At 42.9% G+C, this 17,921-nt stretch overlaps 2 protein-coding genes across 4 annotated transcripts in view; both read left to right on the top strand.

Annotated features, from left to right (window-relative positions):
* The first annotated feature begins 2 nt into the window (after positions 1–2).
* The window catches only part of MPPE1 (metallophosphoesterase 1), a 31,273-nt gene continuing 13,354 nt past the window's right edge, over positions 3–17,921 (top strand). The window contains exon 1 of one of the 2 annotated variants that reach the window (XM_063396759.1): positions 3–68. The gene's annotated coding sequence lies outside the window, so the exon portion shown is untranslated. Of the gene's footprint in view, positions 69–17,582; positions 17,720–17,921 lie in introns of those variants that run through there. The other variant, XM_063396752.1, reaches the window with a different exon arrangement.
* On the top strand, positions 10,124–17,913 carry LOC134550271 (centrosomal protein of 290 kDa-like). Of its 2 annotated transcripts, none has more exons than XM_063396811.1 (7): positions 10,124–10,622; positions 11,646–11,785; positions 12,384–12,464; positions 14,330–14,420; positions 15,073–15,259; positions 16,148–16,245; positions 17,569–17,913. In XM_063396811.1, exons 2-7 carry the CDS (start codon positions 11,760–11,762, stop codon positions 17,695–17,697), a joined length of 612 nt encoding a protein of 203 aa, XP_063252881.1. In that variant the 5' UTR covers positions 10,124–10,622; positions 11,646–11,759; the 3' UTR covers positions 17,698–17,913. The 2 variants fall into 2 exon arrangements, with proteins under 2 accessions (XP_063252881.1, XP_063252873.1); XM_063396803.1 differs by having other exon boundaries at positions 10,124–10,632.

Here is a 17,921-nt window from a genome sequence, read left to right as displayed (position 1 = left end):
CGGGGCGGAGAGAGGCGGCCGCCGCGGTCAGTGGGGAAGGCGGGCTGGCTGCTGGGCGCTGACTTTAGGTGAGCCCCGGGGGCGCAGGAGGGCCGGGAGACGCAGGGGTACCGCGGAGAGCTGCGCCGAGAGGGCAGCATGCGGCGGGCAGGGTGTGCAGGGGCGTGCGGAGGGCAGGGTGCGCCGCTCCGCCATGGCCATGGCCGTGCCCCGGCCGCCCCTCCTGACATGGCGCCGGCACCGCCGGGCTGGGGCTGGGCGCTCCTTTTTCCCCGGGGTCAGGGGAGCGGCCGCGCTCCCAGGCCGAGCGGCCCTCGGCGGCTCTGCTGCGCCCGTGTCCCCGGGGCCATCTCTCCGAACGGGCCCGGCTGTCGGCGTTACCGGGGCTTTGGGAGAAAAGCTGGCGGCTGGCATCGGCCATGGCGGGAATGAAAGGGGAAAAGTGGGGGAAAAGCGGCCTCGGGAGTGGAAAGGCAAGTTCAGGTTTTAAAGTTCAGCAGCTTGTTAGTGCTTGGGAGTTCACGTGTGTGGTGAGAAATACATAGCCCTTTATATTTTCCCCTTGTCTTCGTGTGTCATTTTGAATTTGTCAAGGATGAGAAGAAGAGAATTCAGAACCCACTGTTCCAGAATCCGTATAAGCCAAATTGCCGTGCCGGCAGAGCAGGGAGCAGAGCCGGGCGATTCTGGATCCGCCTCTTAGAAGGAGGGCAGCCCAGGATGAATGCATGCTTATGCAATAGAGCAGCCAGACTGTTGTGCTTAAAAACGCCGAGTGAGTGTTGGGAACACACACTTTATCTGTCAGAGTGAGGCTTTTCCAAATGACTTGTTCTGATGCACACTTGGCATTGAATGGGAAAAAAGAGAGCCCAGGGACTGAGTCCATCGGTTGAAAGAGGCACTAGGTACACAGAGTGTGTGAAATTTGTTATTGCCTTTCAGCACCTGCTTTGTGGTTGAGAGTTTCATTTCCAGGGCTAGAATAGAGATGCTTTAGTGGTGAACACATTTGCATGAAGAAAATTGCATAACACCACCACTTACTGTCTCTGAGCACAAAATTAATTAATTTCCTAGAGACTAGGCTTAGTTAAATTGACTTGGGTATTCTCCTTAATGTAACAGACCCTAAATCTAGATTTATTTTCTTTTCTTGTTTATCTTGTAGGACACAGATGACTTTGGGATGAGAGGGACACTCCTACCACAGGCAGTTCACAAAAATAATAGGCACTTTTAAAATTAAATACTTGGACCTTTTTCTTCTAAAGCAAGGGACAGAACTTCATGGACTGTAGCACAAGAATTCAACTTCATTCCTTAAATTTCTAAGCTACACCCTGGCAGTGGATGCCACAAAGAGAGCAAGGCTGTCAGTCTACTTAGTTAAATATTTTCTGGTCCCCATTTTGAATCAGAAAAAAATGGTAACAAACTCTGAGAAGGTGAATTAACTACTACACAAAGAGTAAAAGTTTGGTTGAAGTATGAAATGATAAAATTTTGTTGAATAAATCCTCACCAAATGTTTGTCAATCTTTCTGCTGAAGGATTTTTCTAAGTCACTTGTTTCCTCCAAATGCATGTTTGCCTCGTTCTCCTGTTAGATTAGTTTCTTAAAGTGCAATAACCCTATAAACATGCAGTATAATTTGGACTAGTGTAGAACAGAATTGTTCTGGATTCTTCTCTAATCTGAGTTTCCTCAAGGTTTTGGAAATTTGTGCTTTTTATTGCTGCCAGAGCATATGACATCTTCAAGACCTTCCCTAGAGAGTTTATGTGCAGGGCCAGATGGGTAAATGCATTTCCTGCTGAGATCTGTGGACTGCTGAGATATAGTATAGACAGCTTTAACTTTGGTGAAAAAGAAAATGTACAGTTAATCATGGCTTTGCATTCTAGGAAGCATCTCAGACCATGATAGAAGTGTTTTCTGTATTTTTCCTTGAACTACTAAGTTTTAGTTACTGAATTTACCAACAATAAAAGTCTATACCTATTGCTGAAACAGGCTAGATCTTATTCTGATGGTTTCTAGTGCAGATGGTTTCTTTCCATATGTCTTGGGTATGCCTCAATACCTGTTATTAGGCTGCCGCAGGGGCATTTGGAAGGCTATTTTAAGGCATGTTTTGAAAGTGAGCAGTGTGAATTACAATGCAGTAGGCAGGAGGCACAAATACCCCCACTGAATGTGTCTAAAGAAAGTTACAACATCACAGAGAAGTACTGTTGCAAAGAGGGGGAACTGCTCTCCTCAATATTTTTCTTAGCAGGAGTATGTCCTCTTTCTAAGTGATGTCTGGAAAATAAGCATTTGGACAGTAGAATTTCCCTAACCTTCTGTTCATTCTGGTGGTAGTGATAATAGAGTCACCAGAGGCTGAACTTAAGAGGCTAGAATATCTGAATGAGCCCTTGTTTTTTTACAGATTCACTGCAGCTACACAGCTTATGCAGGTAGATTTAAAACAGAACTAGAAGGCCAGCAAAGAATACTTCTTAGAAAATCAGTGACTGCAGCTAGTATTTTAAGACCTTCCAAAAAAACTGCAAAAAATTACAGCTGCCTGTAAGGCCTTTAAATGGTAATACTTCTCTTTATCATTCTCCTAGTCCATGATGAGTGCTGATTTATAACTTTCCTGAAGTTGTTTTCAAACCGTCCTTAGCCTAGACCTGCCCAGACAGTGTGAGCTTCCTCATGTGAGCTGCTGGCTGATTTTGAATATCCATTCACCTCCGAGCTGGTTGAGGCTGCTCTCTGCTTTGCTGGATCAGACTCTTGGCTCGTCTTTCATAACTGCCGGGGTCTTTCATAACCTCTGATCTTTCATAACCCCAAACGCTAGCCAGTTCCTCTCACAGGCCTTTCGTAACCTACACAAACACCACGTGTTTAATCTCGTCCATTGGAGTGGGCCCATCCTGATGAACCTGAAATACAAGTGCTCTTGGGTGCTTTGTCTGCCTCAATCCTCCTGAGCCCCAGCCAGATCTGTGTGGATGTCGGACTTCCTTCCCTGAGACAATGAATGCTCAGTGGAGGGGAAAACCTGTTCTCTCTGACCTCAGAGGAGAAAAGCGAGCCTAGTCATGGATTTCCTTCTCTCCTGGGGTGTGAAGCCCTATTTGACTTAGGTGTGGCTGTGCTGGGGGTGGCAGTCCCCTTGCCTTCCTGTCCTGAGCTGCTGCGCAGCGACCATCGCGTGGCCGCTCTGTCCCACACAGGGGTCCCCACCGCGGTCTGCTCGGAGCAAAACCCAAGGTCACTCAGGGAAGCTGCTGCAGCTGGAACTGGTTTGATTCTGCCTCAGCAGACAGCTTGCCATTCCCTACTGTGACAGCAATTGCAGGCTGCAGTGATGTAATAAAATAGGTTGTAGTTTTGCGGAGAGAGGGTGACTTCGCTGTAGATACCTGGCCATCGATGTGGGATCCTCAGATGCCTTCCAGTGTGGATCTTTGTCATTTCAGGGGTTTGATGGATCTTTGTCACTCCATGGGTGTGATGGATGATCTCCTAACAGGAAATAAAATGGGAGGACAAGTGTGTAACAGCCTAATAAAAAGAGAGGGGCGAAAAAGAAAGAAAAAGGAAGAAATCTTTTGCAGTTATTAGCCTGAGTGTGAAAGAGCGTTTCCTCAGTGTGACAGCCAGAGGCTTGCTGTGCTGTTATTAAAGGGCACTTCAGTGGGAATCCATGCAGATGGCTTTTTTACCCAGCATAGGATTACATTGGATTAGTCATATAAAATTGTTGTTTACCATCTCTAGCCCTTTCCCCCAGAGCTTTTATCAGGAATCTCACAAAGCATGTAGTTTGAGCCTGCCTTTAAGAGGTAACCCAGATGAGCAGCTTTTTGTTTGTGTAAACTCCTACAATGTTATAGTTTCATGTAATCCTAATGTTGCCATGAGAGATATTATGCCTGATAAAAGAGGCTGTTTGGCCCAAATTTTCCTTTTGCCTCAGGAAGAGAAGTTAGATTGTAAGGAAATGCTCTTTCTTGTTGCTGGACTCCCCCGAAGAGCTGTGCTGATCCCACTTCTGCTCCATCAGAGACAATCAGGAGTTCCTAACACTTGGCACCATTTCTCATAATGCTCACTAACGAGTCATTTATGGCATAGTGCTTGATTAATGCACTGTTCTTAGTGGTGTATGAGATATTTCCTGTGTTCCCTTTCTGTCATGCAGAGCCATACTCTGACCATCTTTCTTCTCTACATCCAGAAGGCTCAGGGATCACTGCTTAGACACAGTCCACATTTTCTCTCCTGCCACAAACTAACAAACTGTCTTAAACATGCAGTGCAAGGCTCTCACTTTAGATCTACCCTGGGGTTTGGTTATAACAAGCAAATTTTTTTTTCACTTCAAGGCCTGACAGATCGCTCTACTGGTAAAATAGCATCCTTCAGTTTTTTTTGAGTTTTCAGGCTGGCTCTGTCATCCTGTGAAATTTTCCCTCCCAAGAGGTATGGCTGCAAGAACTTTCCTGAGTTGTGAGTGCCTTTGATTCTACAGCGAGAGATGTTTTTCTTCTCTCTAAGGGGTTCTGTGCCAAGGTAATACAGTCCCAAGCTGTTACTCTTTTCCCTGGACCATGTCTGTGGGTGTAAAATAAAAAGGTATTTTTCCCTGGCCTTGAAGGGAGAAGCAGCAGACTGCCACATGCATGCCAGTATTGTTTTTTGATCCACTGAAAACACTGAACGTCATCCACTGAAAACAAAAGTGTTATAATCTGATGTTTCTGTCACTGAAGGGGATACAGAACTTCTGTCAGTGTACTGTGACAGGGATACCTGTAACCTAATTTGGTTTAATAAATATTGCCTCTGGTTTTGTCAGCTTTAAGATTAAATTGACTTTCTTATTTATTACGAGAAAGTATTTTTTTGTTTCCAGTTCTGCAAATGGTCACCTTTAGTCCAATCATGTCTTGGTGCTTTTCCTCTTGCTGTGCAAGAAATGTTCATGAACTGAACTCTGAACTTTTGTTTTTAGCCAAAGGGTTGTGCTGAGGCTTGGGAAAACCAGACTACTTCTCCCAGTTTCAGGGAAGGTTCCTGAACACAAACAGGATTATTACTCTGTGACCAAAGATCTAAACAAGATGGGCAAAGGGTCTTTTTCCCATGTTGGGCATTTTGTTCAAGGTTGTTTCATGATTTTTCAACTGGCATTTGTCTGGGAGACTGGCAGCCCCAATTGGCCACAAAACATACCAGGCAGAAAAATCACACAAGTTTTGGCATATTCCAGCCTTAAAGGGACTCAGGAAGAAGTCAGTACTGACACAGAGGGTGGATGGAATAAACAAGATTAATTTGGGGCAGGTGAAATTTGTACATGATTTACAAAAGCATGTAGATTTTCATAGGAAAACTTTAATTCCTGGAAAATCAGATGAGGATGGTAGCTCTCTCTGGGGGTTGAAAGGACACATACTGACCTTTAATCCATGTAGAAAAAAGGCTACACTTGGGAATTATTGTAGGGTTGCATCAGGTAACCCCATGCTTATATATTTTCTGACAAATCAATGATGTTGGTGCACATGGAGCTGCAAAAGAGTGACATGGGTCACATTCTTGCAGCAAGTAGGAGCCTCAGCACCGCTGGAATTGATGACATTTTCATTTGTGTGACCCAGCATGAAATGCGTCTTTGTTCATCCCAAACAGCATTAAAACAAAAGTGTAAGGAAAAAAGATTGTGTTCAACAAACAAGCTGAATAATAGTGTAGGGAAATATTTCTGCTGTCATTGTTTACAGTGGAAAGTATCTTAGGGACATTTCACACATTCACTGCCACTGAGTTTTTTCAAAATAATGTATTGTAAGGATCTTTGGAAAATTAACATGTTTCCTAATCAAGTACACATCAGTCTTTTATCATCTGTATAAACAATGGGGTTGTTTGTAAACACACAGGCTAACATTAGCTTTTTGATTTTCAAATTCTGATGTCCAGTGCTGCACACCAGCCTTGGGCCAATTTTACAAATTGATGGAGTATCTTTAATTTGGAAGAATGGATGCTCATTTTGAAGTGGAGCCTCTCAAAATCAGTGGTGATTTTGAAGATGTTTGATCATAATGTGCATGATTAAACCAACAAGAGCTTCAGCTGGAGCTTTTTCCAACAGTTTTAAGATACAAGTAGAGGTTGTTTTTGGTGTTGTTTGGATGGATCGATGCTTGTTTGACAGAATCTGCAGCTTACACAAACTCCTTACAGGTCTAGCTGCACAGTTGAGAAACCTGGCTGTTGTCTGCTTCCTCCATCCATCTTCAATTCCCCTGCTAGGCATGGAAAAGTGGTAAAGAGGGGGGCTGCATGGCTTGCTTTCTAGGTCAGAAATCAGGAATTCTTGTTTCCCTTTTAGCTCTGTTGGGTCTATTTCCCAATTTTTTTGTGTTCTACTGGTAGCAGTTTCTGAGTTTTGAAAACACTTGGGTCTTAAAAACTGCATAGCTGCATTGTCATCTCCTGGGTAAGCAGGAGAGCAGCAGTGTGCCCAGAACTGGTTGGTGTGTTGCTAGAAGAGCTGGGCAAACTGGGTCTGCAGGTTTCACACATGAGAATCAGAATGGGTCAGGCTGGAAGGGATCACAGTGGATCGTCTGGTCCAACCTCCCTGCTCAAGCAGGGTCATCCCAGAGCACACAGCACAATTCTGTGTCCAGATGGTTTGTTACTATCTCCAGTGAGGGAGACTCCACAGCCTCTCTGGGCAATCTGTTCCAGTGCACAGTTACCCATGCAGTAAAGTTCTTCCTCGTATCCAGGTGGAACTTGCTGTGCATCAGTTTCTGCCATGGCCTCTTGTCCTATTGCTTGGCACCACTGAGAACATCCTGGTAAACCTCTGCTTTAAATATTCATACATATTGATGGGGTCCCTTCTCAATCATCTCTTCTCAAAGCTGCACAGGCCTAGCTCCCTCAGCCTTTCAAGTGACCTAGGACTCATCATGAGCATGTTTTCTCTGCTCTTTCTGACCTAAGTTGTTCTCTGAGTGCTGCCTAGTGCTGCCTTTTCTATGCCTGCTCTGGTTTCTGCAGAAACCCTGAATTAATCCATCTGGGCTTTTTGTTTTACTTTTACACCCACAGTATTTAAAAAACCCTGAACAACCCCACACCAAAAGCAAACACCCGGGTGCCATAGGAATGTTAAATCCTATTGAGCCTTGCACATACTTTGTACAGTGTTATTCCTTGATATTCAAGTGGTCTTGTATGGTATAAAGTGATTTTGACTACTACATTCCCAGTATTGAGGAAACAACTTCTATCCTACTTGTACTGTCTACAGTGAGATACAGGTATGCAGGATATGCTGGAGTCCACTGTGCTGATCTCTCTCCACTGTGCTCTTACTTCAGCTTCTCTTTGTCACCGGAAAAATTATTTCCAGTTTTGCAAAATATCATACTCTCTATTATATCAGAGTGTGTTTTCTTTTAAATCAGTAACATAGGTTCATTGAAATGGTGGCCTGGAAGGGACTTTATGTTTACTTGCTCTATGTCACCGTGCTGTGCATATTAGGTGTACATGTATTCAAAGTTCTGTCTGATCATTCTCTGATCTGTTTTTAAAAGATATAGTGTGGAACAACTACATGTATTTTTCTCTTCGATATCAAGAAATTTTCCCTCTCATCTAGTTGAAGGGATGAGAGATATCTACTGTGCTAGACAGTAACTTTATTTGTGCTCATTCTCCTCTCGAAGACACAGGAAACAATTACTACTGTCTTTTACAATAACCAAAGTCAGTTAAAATGATTTTGATTTCAACATCTCCTGATGTGCTGTATTTTCTTCTGTATGTAATTTTTATTCCTGTTTTACAGACTCCTCAGGACCTCACCTGAGACGTTGTTTGTGTTGGATAAACCAGAATAAAACTGAGTAACTGCATCTCAGGGTATTGCTACTTCATCTGAAAATGGGATTTCCCTTTCCCTCCAGCACCATTGAATTGCTGGCTGGTACTATCCCTCCCAAGTTTACTTTTTCCTTGCTGCTGCAGCTACATCCAGCTGTCCTTTTACCAGGAAGAGATCTCGTGGTTTCCACAGTATGAACTGTCCATTGCTAATTCATTCCATGTTAATTGCTGATTGAAGTAGCAATTTTGATGCCAGGCAATTTGGAGTCAAGGTGATTTGTCACAGGCTCCAGCAGTTAGCAGAGTTGGGCAGCTGCTTCTGTGGAACCAATACAGAAGTGTTCACAGGCAGGATTCCTGGCAGCAGTTAACACCACAGGCAGGTCCTTCCCTCATATGGACTCTCTGGTTGCTGACAGCCTCAGGGAAGGGATCTTCTGTCCATTCAGCCCAGCACAGTGAAGGCTGAGTTGAATATAGACACGGCTTTCACCTTTCACTGTGACCCCTGTGTGAAGTTCAAGAAGCTGACCGGATGGGTGATGGGGTTGAGAGTGAAGGAGGAGAGATGCCGGGTTGTGCCCTGGAGCCAGAGGTGTGTGACACTTCCCTTAATCTGATTACAGTTCCAGTTCCTGCTCACAGCCTAGCCTGACCTGTCTCCTGGCATGTTTTTGGTGAACTGTCCACTCACAAGTAGGCAGTGATGAGCTCCTGTCATGTCCACACCCAGGCAGGACAGGCTGACAAAGCTGGGGCTGTTCACAAGTCACAGCAACCTGCCAGTATCCAGGGGCCCACAGGGAAGCCAGAGAGGAACTCTTTGTCAGGAATGGTAGTGACAGGACAAGGAGTAATGGGTTCCAGTTGAAAGGGAAAATTCAGGCTGGATATTAGGAAGAAGTTCTTACTGTGAGGGTGGTGAGGCACATTATCCAGGGAGGTTGTGATGTCTCAGCCCTGGCCAGTGTTGAAGGCCAGATTGGATGGGGCTCTGAGCAACCTGGTCTGGTGGGAGGTATCCCTGCACAGGGCAGCAGGTTTGGGACTAGATGATCTTCAAAGGTCCTTTCAACGCTTAGCATTCTATGATTTTGTGATTGGTTCTGTGCAAAAAATTGCCAGGCACTGCAATCATGTGGGCTGCATGGGCAAGATGGAGGGGAAGGTAGCATCTGGCAACATATCATACAAAAAAAAAAAAAAGAAAAAAAAGAAAAAAGAGAAGGAAATGTAATGTGCTTTAAGAAATGAGGCAAGATTTTGTACAAAGGCAGGAGATGCAGAGAACAAGAGAAGACCTAGATTTGAGACCCAGTGAATGAGAGAGGAACAGGAAAGGTTTTAAACTGCCATGAACAAAGGCTTGGTTGGAAGACCAGCAGGCAATAATCACTGCTTTGGGTCAGTCTTGCTGTGATAGCTGGTCTTCCTGTGGCTGGTGAGTGCCTGCTGTTGGTATGGTGTCTGTAAGGTCCAGTCCTGAGGGTGGAACGCTTTTGTCCTGCCTGTGTGCCCTGCAGCCTGGTCTGCCAAAAATACCAGAAAAAAAAACCCCAAAATAAACCAAATCACAGAATCACAGACTGGGTTAGGTTGGAAAGGACCACAGTGGGTCATTTGTCCAACCTCCCTGCTCAAGCAGGGCCATCCCAGAGCACATGGATTGTGTCCAGATGGTTTGTGATTATCTCCTGTGAGGCACACTCCACATCTCTCTGGGTAAGCTGTTCAGTCTGTGGTCACCCCACAGTAAAGGTCTTCCTCATATCCAGGTGGAACTTCCTGCAGGTCAGTTTGTGCCCATTGCCTCCTGTCCTATTGCTTGGCACCACCGAGAAGAACCTGGCTTTCCTCTTGGCACCCTCCCTTTAGGTATTTATACACAAAGGCAAAGCCCAGCAAGAAGCAGGCATAGCAAGCACCCCCAACTGCAAGGACACAGCCGCTGCTCCCCAGGGCGCAGCAGCGTGACCAGGCACGCTGCCATCTCCAGCCGGGGGATGTCACTGGGGCACCGTGTACCTGTTGTGATGGGGGAGATGCAGAACCTGCTTTTGCAGAGATCCCTCACTTGCGTGTGTTAGTGTAGCCGCCAGTCTGCGGCCGGCAGAGTTCCCAGTTCACCCCGGTCGGTGCCTGTTAGTCACAGGAGGTCACGGAATCACAGAATATGCTGAGATGGAAGGGACCCAGAGGATCATCGATACCCCGAGGATCACACGCACCAACTGAACCTGTGTACAACACTAATGACAATTCCAAACGGACTGGGCGTTCTCTCGCCGGCTGCGGAGGCTCGCGGGGGCAGCGGCTGCCGGAGCTCGCACGGCCCCTGGGGGTAGGGAGAAGCTCCGTTCCCGGGCCGCGGGCACGGCGGCGGCGCACCCGGAACGCGCCGCGGTCGCTGGGCTCTGACGGGCCTAGCCCGGGCCTCCTCCCGGCCTATCCTGGGGCTCCTGCCGGCCCATCCCGGGGCCCCTCCCGGCCTATCTAGGCCTATCCCGGGCCTCCTCCCGGCCTATTCCGGCCTATCCTGGGGCTCCTCCCGGCCTAGCCCGGCCCATCCCGGGGCCTCTCCCGGCCTATCTCGGGCCCCCTCCCGGCCTATTCCGGTCTATCCCGCGGCCCCTCCCGCCCGGTCCCGCCCGGTCCCGCCCGCTGCCCCGGCACTCGCCATGGCCCTGCCCGTCGTACACAGGTGCCTTCAAGTGAGTGCGGCCCCGGATCCCGGGAGCCCCGGCCCAGGAGGGCGCGGGAGGCTCAGCTGGGCCGGGCCCGGCCGGGTTTGCCTTCGGCGCTCAGGCTGAGAGCGGAACGCGGGGCTCGGTGCTGGCCTAGGGCATCGGGTGTACTCGGTACCCTGTAGGATAAGGCAGTATAGTTATATATATCAATATAGATATCAGTATCTATCTATCTATCTATATTTGTGTACATATATATATAACAGTTTTATATATGTACATACAGATATATACACATACACGCATGCACACCCTCGTATTCCATACATATGCATACACTATATAGTTATATATGTTAGATATATAGTTGAATATATAGTTTACATATGTTAGATACATAACTGAATATCTAGTTCCAGGTATTTCATATATATATATAGCCTTATATATGTATATAGATATAGCTTTATATATTATATATGCAAAATATATATAGCTACACATTGCCTCATATTACTATAATATACAATATTTTATATACATTTTGAATACACGTCCCCCCCCCCCCCATATATATATATGACTGCAATACTGCTGGGCAAGGTCCAGCAGACATGCATGCAAGAAGTTCAGCCAGTGTGGCTGTCTTTTTGTCTCTGGTGAGGTTAAATCAAAAATAAACACATCTTAGTTGCAGAGCTGATGTTTTTAGTTTAGGAGTATAACTTGGATGCTTTGTCCCTCTGTGAATAATTCTAAATGCAAAACCAGTTCCCTATGTTCTTTAATGAATTCTGAAGTTATATTAGACACCTTTAATAGATACCAGTTAAAGAACTTTTGTTGTAGTCAAATGTTCATAAAATTTGAAGCCAGTTGTTTTTCCTGCCATTTTCCTCTTAGATGCTTCTGTGGTTTAGGAGAAATGTAGTAACGTTTTTGGGAGAGGGTTTTGATTTGAAGCGTTATTAGCTTAATTAATACTTGATTTGAAAATGTTCCTTGATTTTTCGTTTTTCAATTCTCTTTCTTTTCAGCTCACTGATGAAAATGAGCAGCTAGTCAAGAAGGTGAAAAAACTACACATAAAAAATAAGGAGCTGGAAAAGAATCTGGGTCAGATCCAAGAGCAGCTGAATCTGCAGCAGTTAATGCATGTCTGTGGCACAAGCAGAGAGTAAGAATTGTCAAACGTTTCTCTTTTGCATCAAAGGAGGTGCACCATTTCAGGACTTCTGTTTTCATGTCCTTAAGATGAGCTAGGCATTATCTGGTCTGTATCTTTTAACGAGCCATCTGTGAAAAGGAAGGTGGGGTGGAAAATGCTGCAGGCCTGTAGAGGAACAAAGGACATCTGGGGCATCTTGTACAAAATTATTGTAGTGAAAGAAACAGTTTTAATGTCAAAACCTAATACTCCTGCTTAGCCAATATGCTCTCTCTGTTGAACTGCAAAGGCTTTTACACCATTTTTCCACCAAAATGTAGTAAGATACAGATAAGTAGAGTGACATAAATGCTGTCTAGAAGATTGAGAACCTAAGGACCTGAAAAACTGTAGTGCTAGTGATTTGATGAGTTTCCTGCCAGGATTTAGATACTGGTTCACAAAAATATTCCAAGATTTACATTTTGATGTGTTTATGATCCTGCCTGGAAACCTCTACCATAAAATCAAATTGAAAAGTAACTTGGTCTTTTTCAGTTGCTTTGTTTAAACCATTTAAATTTGTGAAATACGATTTTATGAAGCTGTTGTGTTTGTTTCAATTAAGTGTTCAGGTTCAAACAGAAACCCATTTATGGCATAAGGGTGGAGACAGCAAGGATCTGGTTCTAGAGAGTGACAGTGTCAGGTGAGTTCCTGGAAGCTGTTTCTTCACAGACTCATTCTTCTCTGCAGTGTAGAAAATGTTCATGGTTAAGTCAGTTGATTCTTTTAAGCTGTTATGCAAGTGGCTTTCAGCCTTTGAAACAATGGGAAATCATTCACATTTTAAAAATAACTACAAAATCTTGGATTAAACTTGAAAATAGCTCTGAGCAAAGAACAAAATGGAAGACTTTCTCAAGTGGTTCATTGAGGAAAATTCAATGAGCTAGGAATGTCTTTCATATGTCTGTGCACACATATGATCTTTTTTGTGGATTTTTTTAACCTAGAATTTTGTGGTTTCATCTTCTATTTTGTGGAACCTTTCTCAGCTCATTTTATATTTCTCAGTGTTATGTGCATATAAAATTTATAGGCTGATACTGTTTCTGAAATAAGCTGGAGATGCAGTTCTACTTTTCAGTCTAATAATTTTAGAGATGAGCCATTACTTACTCTAGTTTGCCAATAAGTGATAGAAGGAAACTCTTGTAACTGCTTTTCTGATGCAAAAGCTACAATTTTGTCTTTAAGAAAAAATATACTGAAACATTTTAACAACTAGGCAAGCTACGTAAAATATTGGTCCATCCCTCTATGACTTGATTGTAAAATTGTAAATTTTTAGGCTGCTCATCCCTTCAAAGGCTGCTTTTTGCCCACTTACATAAATGTGGATCTTACACAGATCTCTGTTGCTCTTTGGCCAAGTGCTCTGTTTTTAGTGTTTCCTTTAGGTGGCTGTAGAAGGCCCATTTTATTTTTTTTTAAAAATATCTTTGCACTGCGCCAGGTTCTCTTTGCAAGCTACAGAACTGCATAGGAACGCTGAGTGACTGGCTCTGGGCTCGAATTGAGCTCCTAGATAGGTGCTCATGCAGCAGAAGTCCAAGTTAGTTTTTGAATTGAGGGCTGTACCTGCCTTGTGTTAGATTGCACATAGATAACCTGACCTAGCTTTTCTTTTCCTAGCATCTGTTTGTGTGTTCTTTCACAAAGCTGTGCTGTGCTACAGCATTGCTCATCCTGCTTGTGCTGTGCAGTCATGACTTATTATGAATGGCAGCTCTTATTGTAATTCCTAAAAAAATAGGAAAAACATCTGCTCATGTCCATCAGTTAAACTGTGGGCCTCGTGTATGTTGGGTGAATGCTCTGAAATATGGTGGGAAATTAATACAGCAGAACTTGATGGAAAATAATATCAGAGGGAAAGCTAGCAGCCCTAATCTGTTTATTTGACATTTATTTTACCCACTCATTTTCACATAGATTTCATTCACTCATATCCCCACACCCACACACTTGGAAGCAGTGAGATGTTTTGTGCAACACAAAGAACTAGGAACTGCCTTATGTGTCCTCATCATGGGTTCTTGATTGGTGCTGGACAAACTTTTAAAAGTCTTTCAGGAGCGTCCTTTTGCTCTTCCTGTTGTGCTAATGGGGAGAGGAATGATGTATGTGACATGCTGCAAAGTCACTGCCAGCCTCCTGCTGCTGTCTTCCCTCAAAGAGTGATTTGCACTGAGGTTTAATCAGAGTGTGGCTATGTGTGCTGGACAAAAACAACGGGGTCCTTAGTCTGGCTGAGTAAAAAGTATTCTTTACCATCCATACAGACCATTCTTTTAACTTGCTTTGCTGTTATTTTCTAGTGCTTTCTCTTCTGTGTTGACAGTCACATTCCATTCATTGCCATCCTGAATATTTCTATTAGGAGTCTCTGCAGCACAGCCACAGCTCAAGTGATCTCTGTGGGGCATCTCTAATACTCTTACCATAAATGATACCACATTTTATTGTCTTTCATGTTTTACAGCAATTTATGCATTTCTTCTGTTTTAGACTACTTCAGATGTATAATGACCTACAGAAACGTTATGTTAATGAAAGCAAAACAAACAAGGAGCAAAGTGAGGCAATTAAAAATCTCACTGTAAGTAGAATTTGTAGGAGCTTGCATCAAACAGCCAAATATAAGTTTTTAGGGAGACTGAAAAGTAATTCTTAGATTTGTGAAATGAGACCATGCTTTTCTTTTTATACTTAGTTTCCCATGACAGGGACAATGAACGGTAGCCTTTAGTTCCTTTAAAAAGCGAACTCTGTCATTGGTGTGTCTGCAGCAGAAAGCTGTCTTCCCTTTCCTTGCTTTTTTCTTTACTCATGCACCTACCCCTCCTTCCAATTCTATATGCACCTTGTGACCTCTTTTGCACCAGCCCTGTATTTTTCTGCGTGTGTCATGAGCTGATTTTTCTCAGAAATGCAGCAGAAGGCAAACCAAATTAAGACAAAGAGTCTTTTGGGTGGCAAGATCTGTGTCTTTGCAAATAGTCTGGCATCATAACTGGAGTGAAGGTAGGGATGTGTGGCCAGGAGCAGTTCTAGAAGCTTCAAGGGGGTATTGCCTCTTCAGGCATGGATTGAACATTGCAGCTGACCAGTCTAATTTCCTCATTTGTGCTTTGTTTCCTTCTTCTTTCAGACCTTTTGAAAGCTCTAGGTTTGCATTTAGAATATGTTTCCGGTTGTATTCAGTTGAATTGTGTTGTTTCTATGCATTTAAAAAAAAATTGTCTTGACAGATTAAAATTAATGAGCTAGAGCAGAATCTTCAAGAGCAGAGACAAAGAATTGAGCAACTGGAATGTAAAAAGGTTTCTTGGAAAACTAGTGCTGTTTCTGGAAAACGAAGTCAAACCCCAGAGGGAGGAGTAACTTCTCACAGGGACATTTCTGCAAAGAAGGAATCCTGTTGCAGTAGATACTTAGGTAATGGTACAGTTAATTCTGGTGATGTTCCTTACAGTGTGCCCAGCAGAGAGAATGCATTTAATTTTTGATCTAGGGGCCACTCTAGGCCATTTATGCTCCTTCAACCAGCAATGTCTAAAATGTTTTCTTCATTTTTGAAAACCTGTCATGTAAAAATGGCATTTTGTAATCTAGGATTCCGCCTTGCATTGGTTTGTGATAAAATGTTTGCTGTTTTCTCTTTTTCTGAAACTGGTCCATGGCTGTAATCAGAGGTGGGAGTGCGTGGCTGTATTTAGTGCTGGTATTTATTCCAGTGAGATGTATCTGTGCAGATCTCTTAGTAATAATGTTTGCTGCACCAGTCTGTGGTTTTCAGACACTGAGACAAAGATAACCTGCTTTTAGCCTTAAAACGTTGGACAAGCCTGGACAGTGCTGCTTTCAGTGCGTTCTTCCTCACATAAGTAAATCCGGAATTTGAGGTGTGATGATCTTCCACTTCAAAGCATAGAAAAGAGATGGATGAGATCATTTAATGTAGACATTATTTTCAGGAAATGTGCCGTCAGCAAGGGCTGATGTGTCCCTCTCATAAGCCAGAAAAAGGTAATCAAGGCATGTGATGTGTGTTTTGTGGATTGTAAAGTAAAATAATCCCACATTCTAAGAATGTGGCAGATTCAGATTATCCAACAGGCAGATCCTGATATCTTTCATAGCACCTGGGAATATGCTGGGTCAGTTCTTGACAATAAATCACTGTATGAAAAAGGTACTTTAAGAAGCTGAACTATAATTTTTAATATCACAAAAGGTAGGCAGCTCTTTAGCTGTAATATGATTCATATGAGGGGGAGGTTGACTGTAATGGTTGAACTCTACATTTTTTTCATTTGAATATAGAGCTATTGTTGAAGGAGATTAAAAAGCTGAAGAAAGAAAATGGAAAATTGTCTGCAGAAAAGAGAGCACTAAAAAATGAATTGGCTGGATTAGACAAGGTAATCTATTTTAAGACAAGCTTAACAGTAGGTGATTTTTGGAGAACTAACTTTTCTGCCTGAGCTGAAACTTCTTCAGGCTGAACATATGTTGTTATCAAATAAAATACATAAAAAAACAGTGTATAGGATTCTGAGAGAGATGGAAATGAATGACCCCTTAAAACATTCCATGTCCTAAAGGGCTGCTCAGTTAAGGAAGACTGTGTTCTCTTGAACTTAAACATGTCAAAGTTATGCCTCTGACAGAACCCCAAGTTTAGGAGGGCAGAGGCTTTGATTTTTTTTTTTTTGTTAGATCTATAGGTGCAGAAAGTGAAAATGTGAACATTTGGTAATTCTTAAAGTTATGTAATAAGATGCTGAGATCTTACCTAACTATAGAAGATTCAGTTTAATGTATTGACATAAGGTTTTATTTTCAGCAGCGAATTGTTTAAACTGATTTTTGCTTGTTCCTCAAATTGTTTTTTTATTTTTTTGTTTGGGTTTTTTTTAAGAATCTCTTTTCTTACCTTGCAGTCCTTTCTCCCAAACTAAATAACATGATGGCATTAATTGCAGGGGTAACAGTGAAAGAGGGTGATAGCTCATTGGCTGTGTAATGTGCAGAACATTAAGGCAAGGTGAGGTGTGTGTTTGGGAACCAGGGACAATGTGTGGCTGAGAGCTTCATCTTGCAGGAGACAGATATATAAACGTGAGGTTGTGGCTTTCTATCAGTGGTCCCTTTTTAAGGTAGTTTTAAGTCACTGCATGTTACAGCTTGTATATTGCAGCTGTTCATTTAAAAATGCTGCAAGAATAGGGAGGAGAATGTCAAATATAGATGGTTATAGGTAGATAAATCGTTATTTTGGTAGCTAGAACATTCAAGGATTGGATGAAACGTTTCAAGGATGAAACTAAGTCTTGGGTGATTATACTTTTCTGTCCATGTCTTTCCTAATTTCTGATTTCACTTACAAAGGATCAGGATGTGACATTATTCCCTTGTCATAATGGACTGCCATTTTGTAGCTGTCTGGTAAATCCATATTTTTTCCTTTTTTAAATAATCTTTCCTATTGTTAGTCTGTTTTCCATCCTCTAATATAACTTGAACTCTGCTTGTGTGTTCAGCAGAAGTTATTAAATTATTACCTAAGGCTGTAATAGTTGGTTTCTGTATCTCGCCGTAGCTGTGGTTGCATAACTCAACCATACACTGGTAAAAATACAGGAACTGTCTTTGATCTTGGGAATAACTGAACTGCTGACTAGCTCTTACTGAGAATGTCTTTGAAAAGAAAGTTTAAAGTAAATATTTTTGGGTTTTTCTAGGATTTTTTTGAAGAGGTAGAAGATCTAAAACATGCTGTACAGGAATCGGTGAAACTGAACAATGAGTATGAAAAGTGCTTGAAACAAATAAGTGCAATATATGGACTCCCTTTTACAGCACATTTGTAACTGCTGGGTAATTTAATGCCAGGTAGAGTTTCCATATATTTTTTATACTTGCTGCAACATTTAAACCTACCATTGCTTAAGTGGTACCACAGTTTGATAATAAAGATTCAGTAATGTCATCTCAGTATGACAAGTGCTTGGAAATGTATTTTGTGACCTTGATTTTTTTTTGTTGTTTATATATTTTTAAATAAACTGTGATCTGCTTAACTTCAACTAAGTTT

The sequence above is a fragment of the Prinia subflava genome, chromosome 1 (genome assembly GCF_021018805.1).
Source record: "Prinia subflava isolate CZ2003 ecotype Zambia chromosome 1, Cam_Psub_1.2, whole genome shotgun sequence".
Taxonomy (NCBI): Eukaryota; Metazoa; Chordata; class Aves; order Passeriformes; family Cisticolidae; genus Prinia; species Prinia subflava.
Note: the sequence above shows the minus strand (reverse complement) of the source record. Positions and strands in the feature narration are given on the sequence as shown.

Bases quoted from the DNA above. Each gene is read 5' to 3' on its own strand.
- LOC134550271 (XM_063396803.1), top strand. From the start codon at position 10,600: ATGGCCCTGCCCGTCGTACACAGGTGCCTTCAA. The intron at 10,633-11,645 runs GTGAGTGCGGCC...CTTTCTTTTCAG, and splicing joins TCGTACACAGGTGCCTTCAA to CTCACTGATGAAAATGAGCA. The intron at 16,246-17,568 runs GTAATCTATTTT...GGGTTTTTCTAG, and splicing joins AATTGGCTGGATTAGACAAG to GATTTTTTTGAAGAGGTAGA.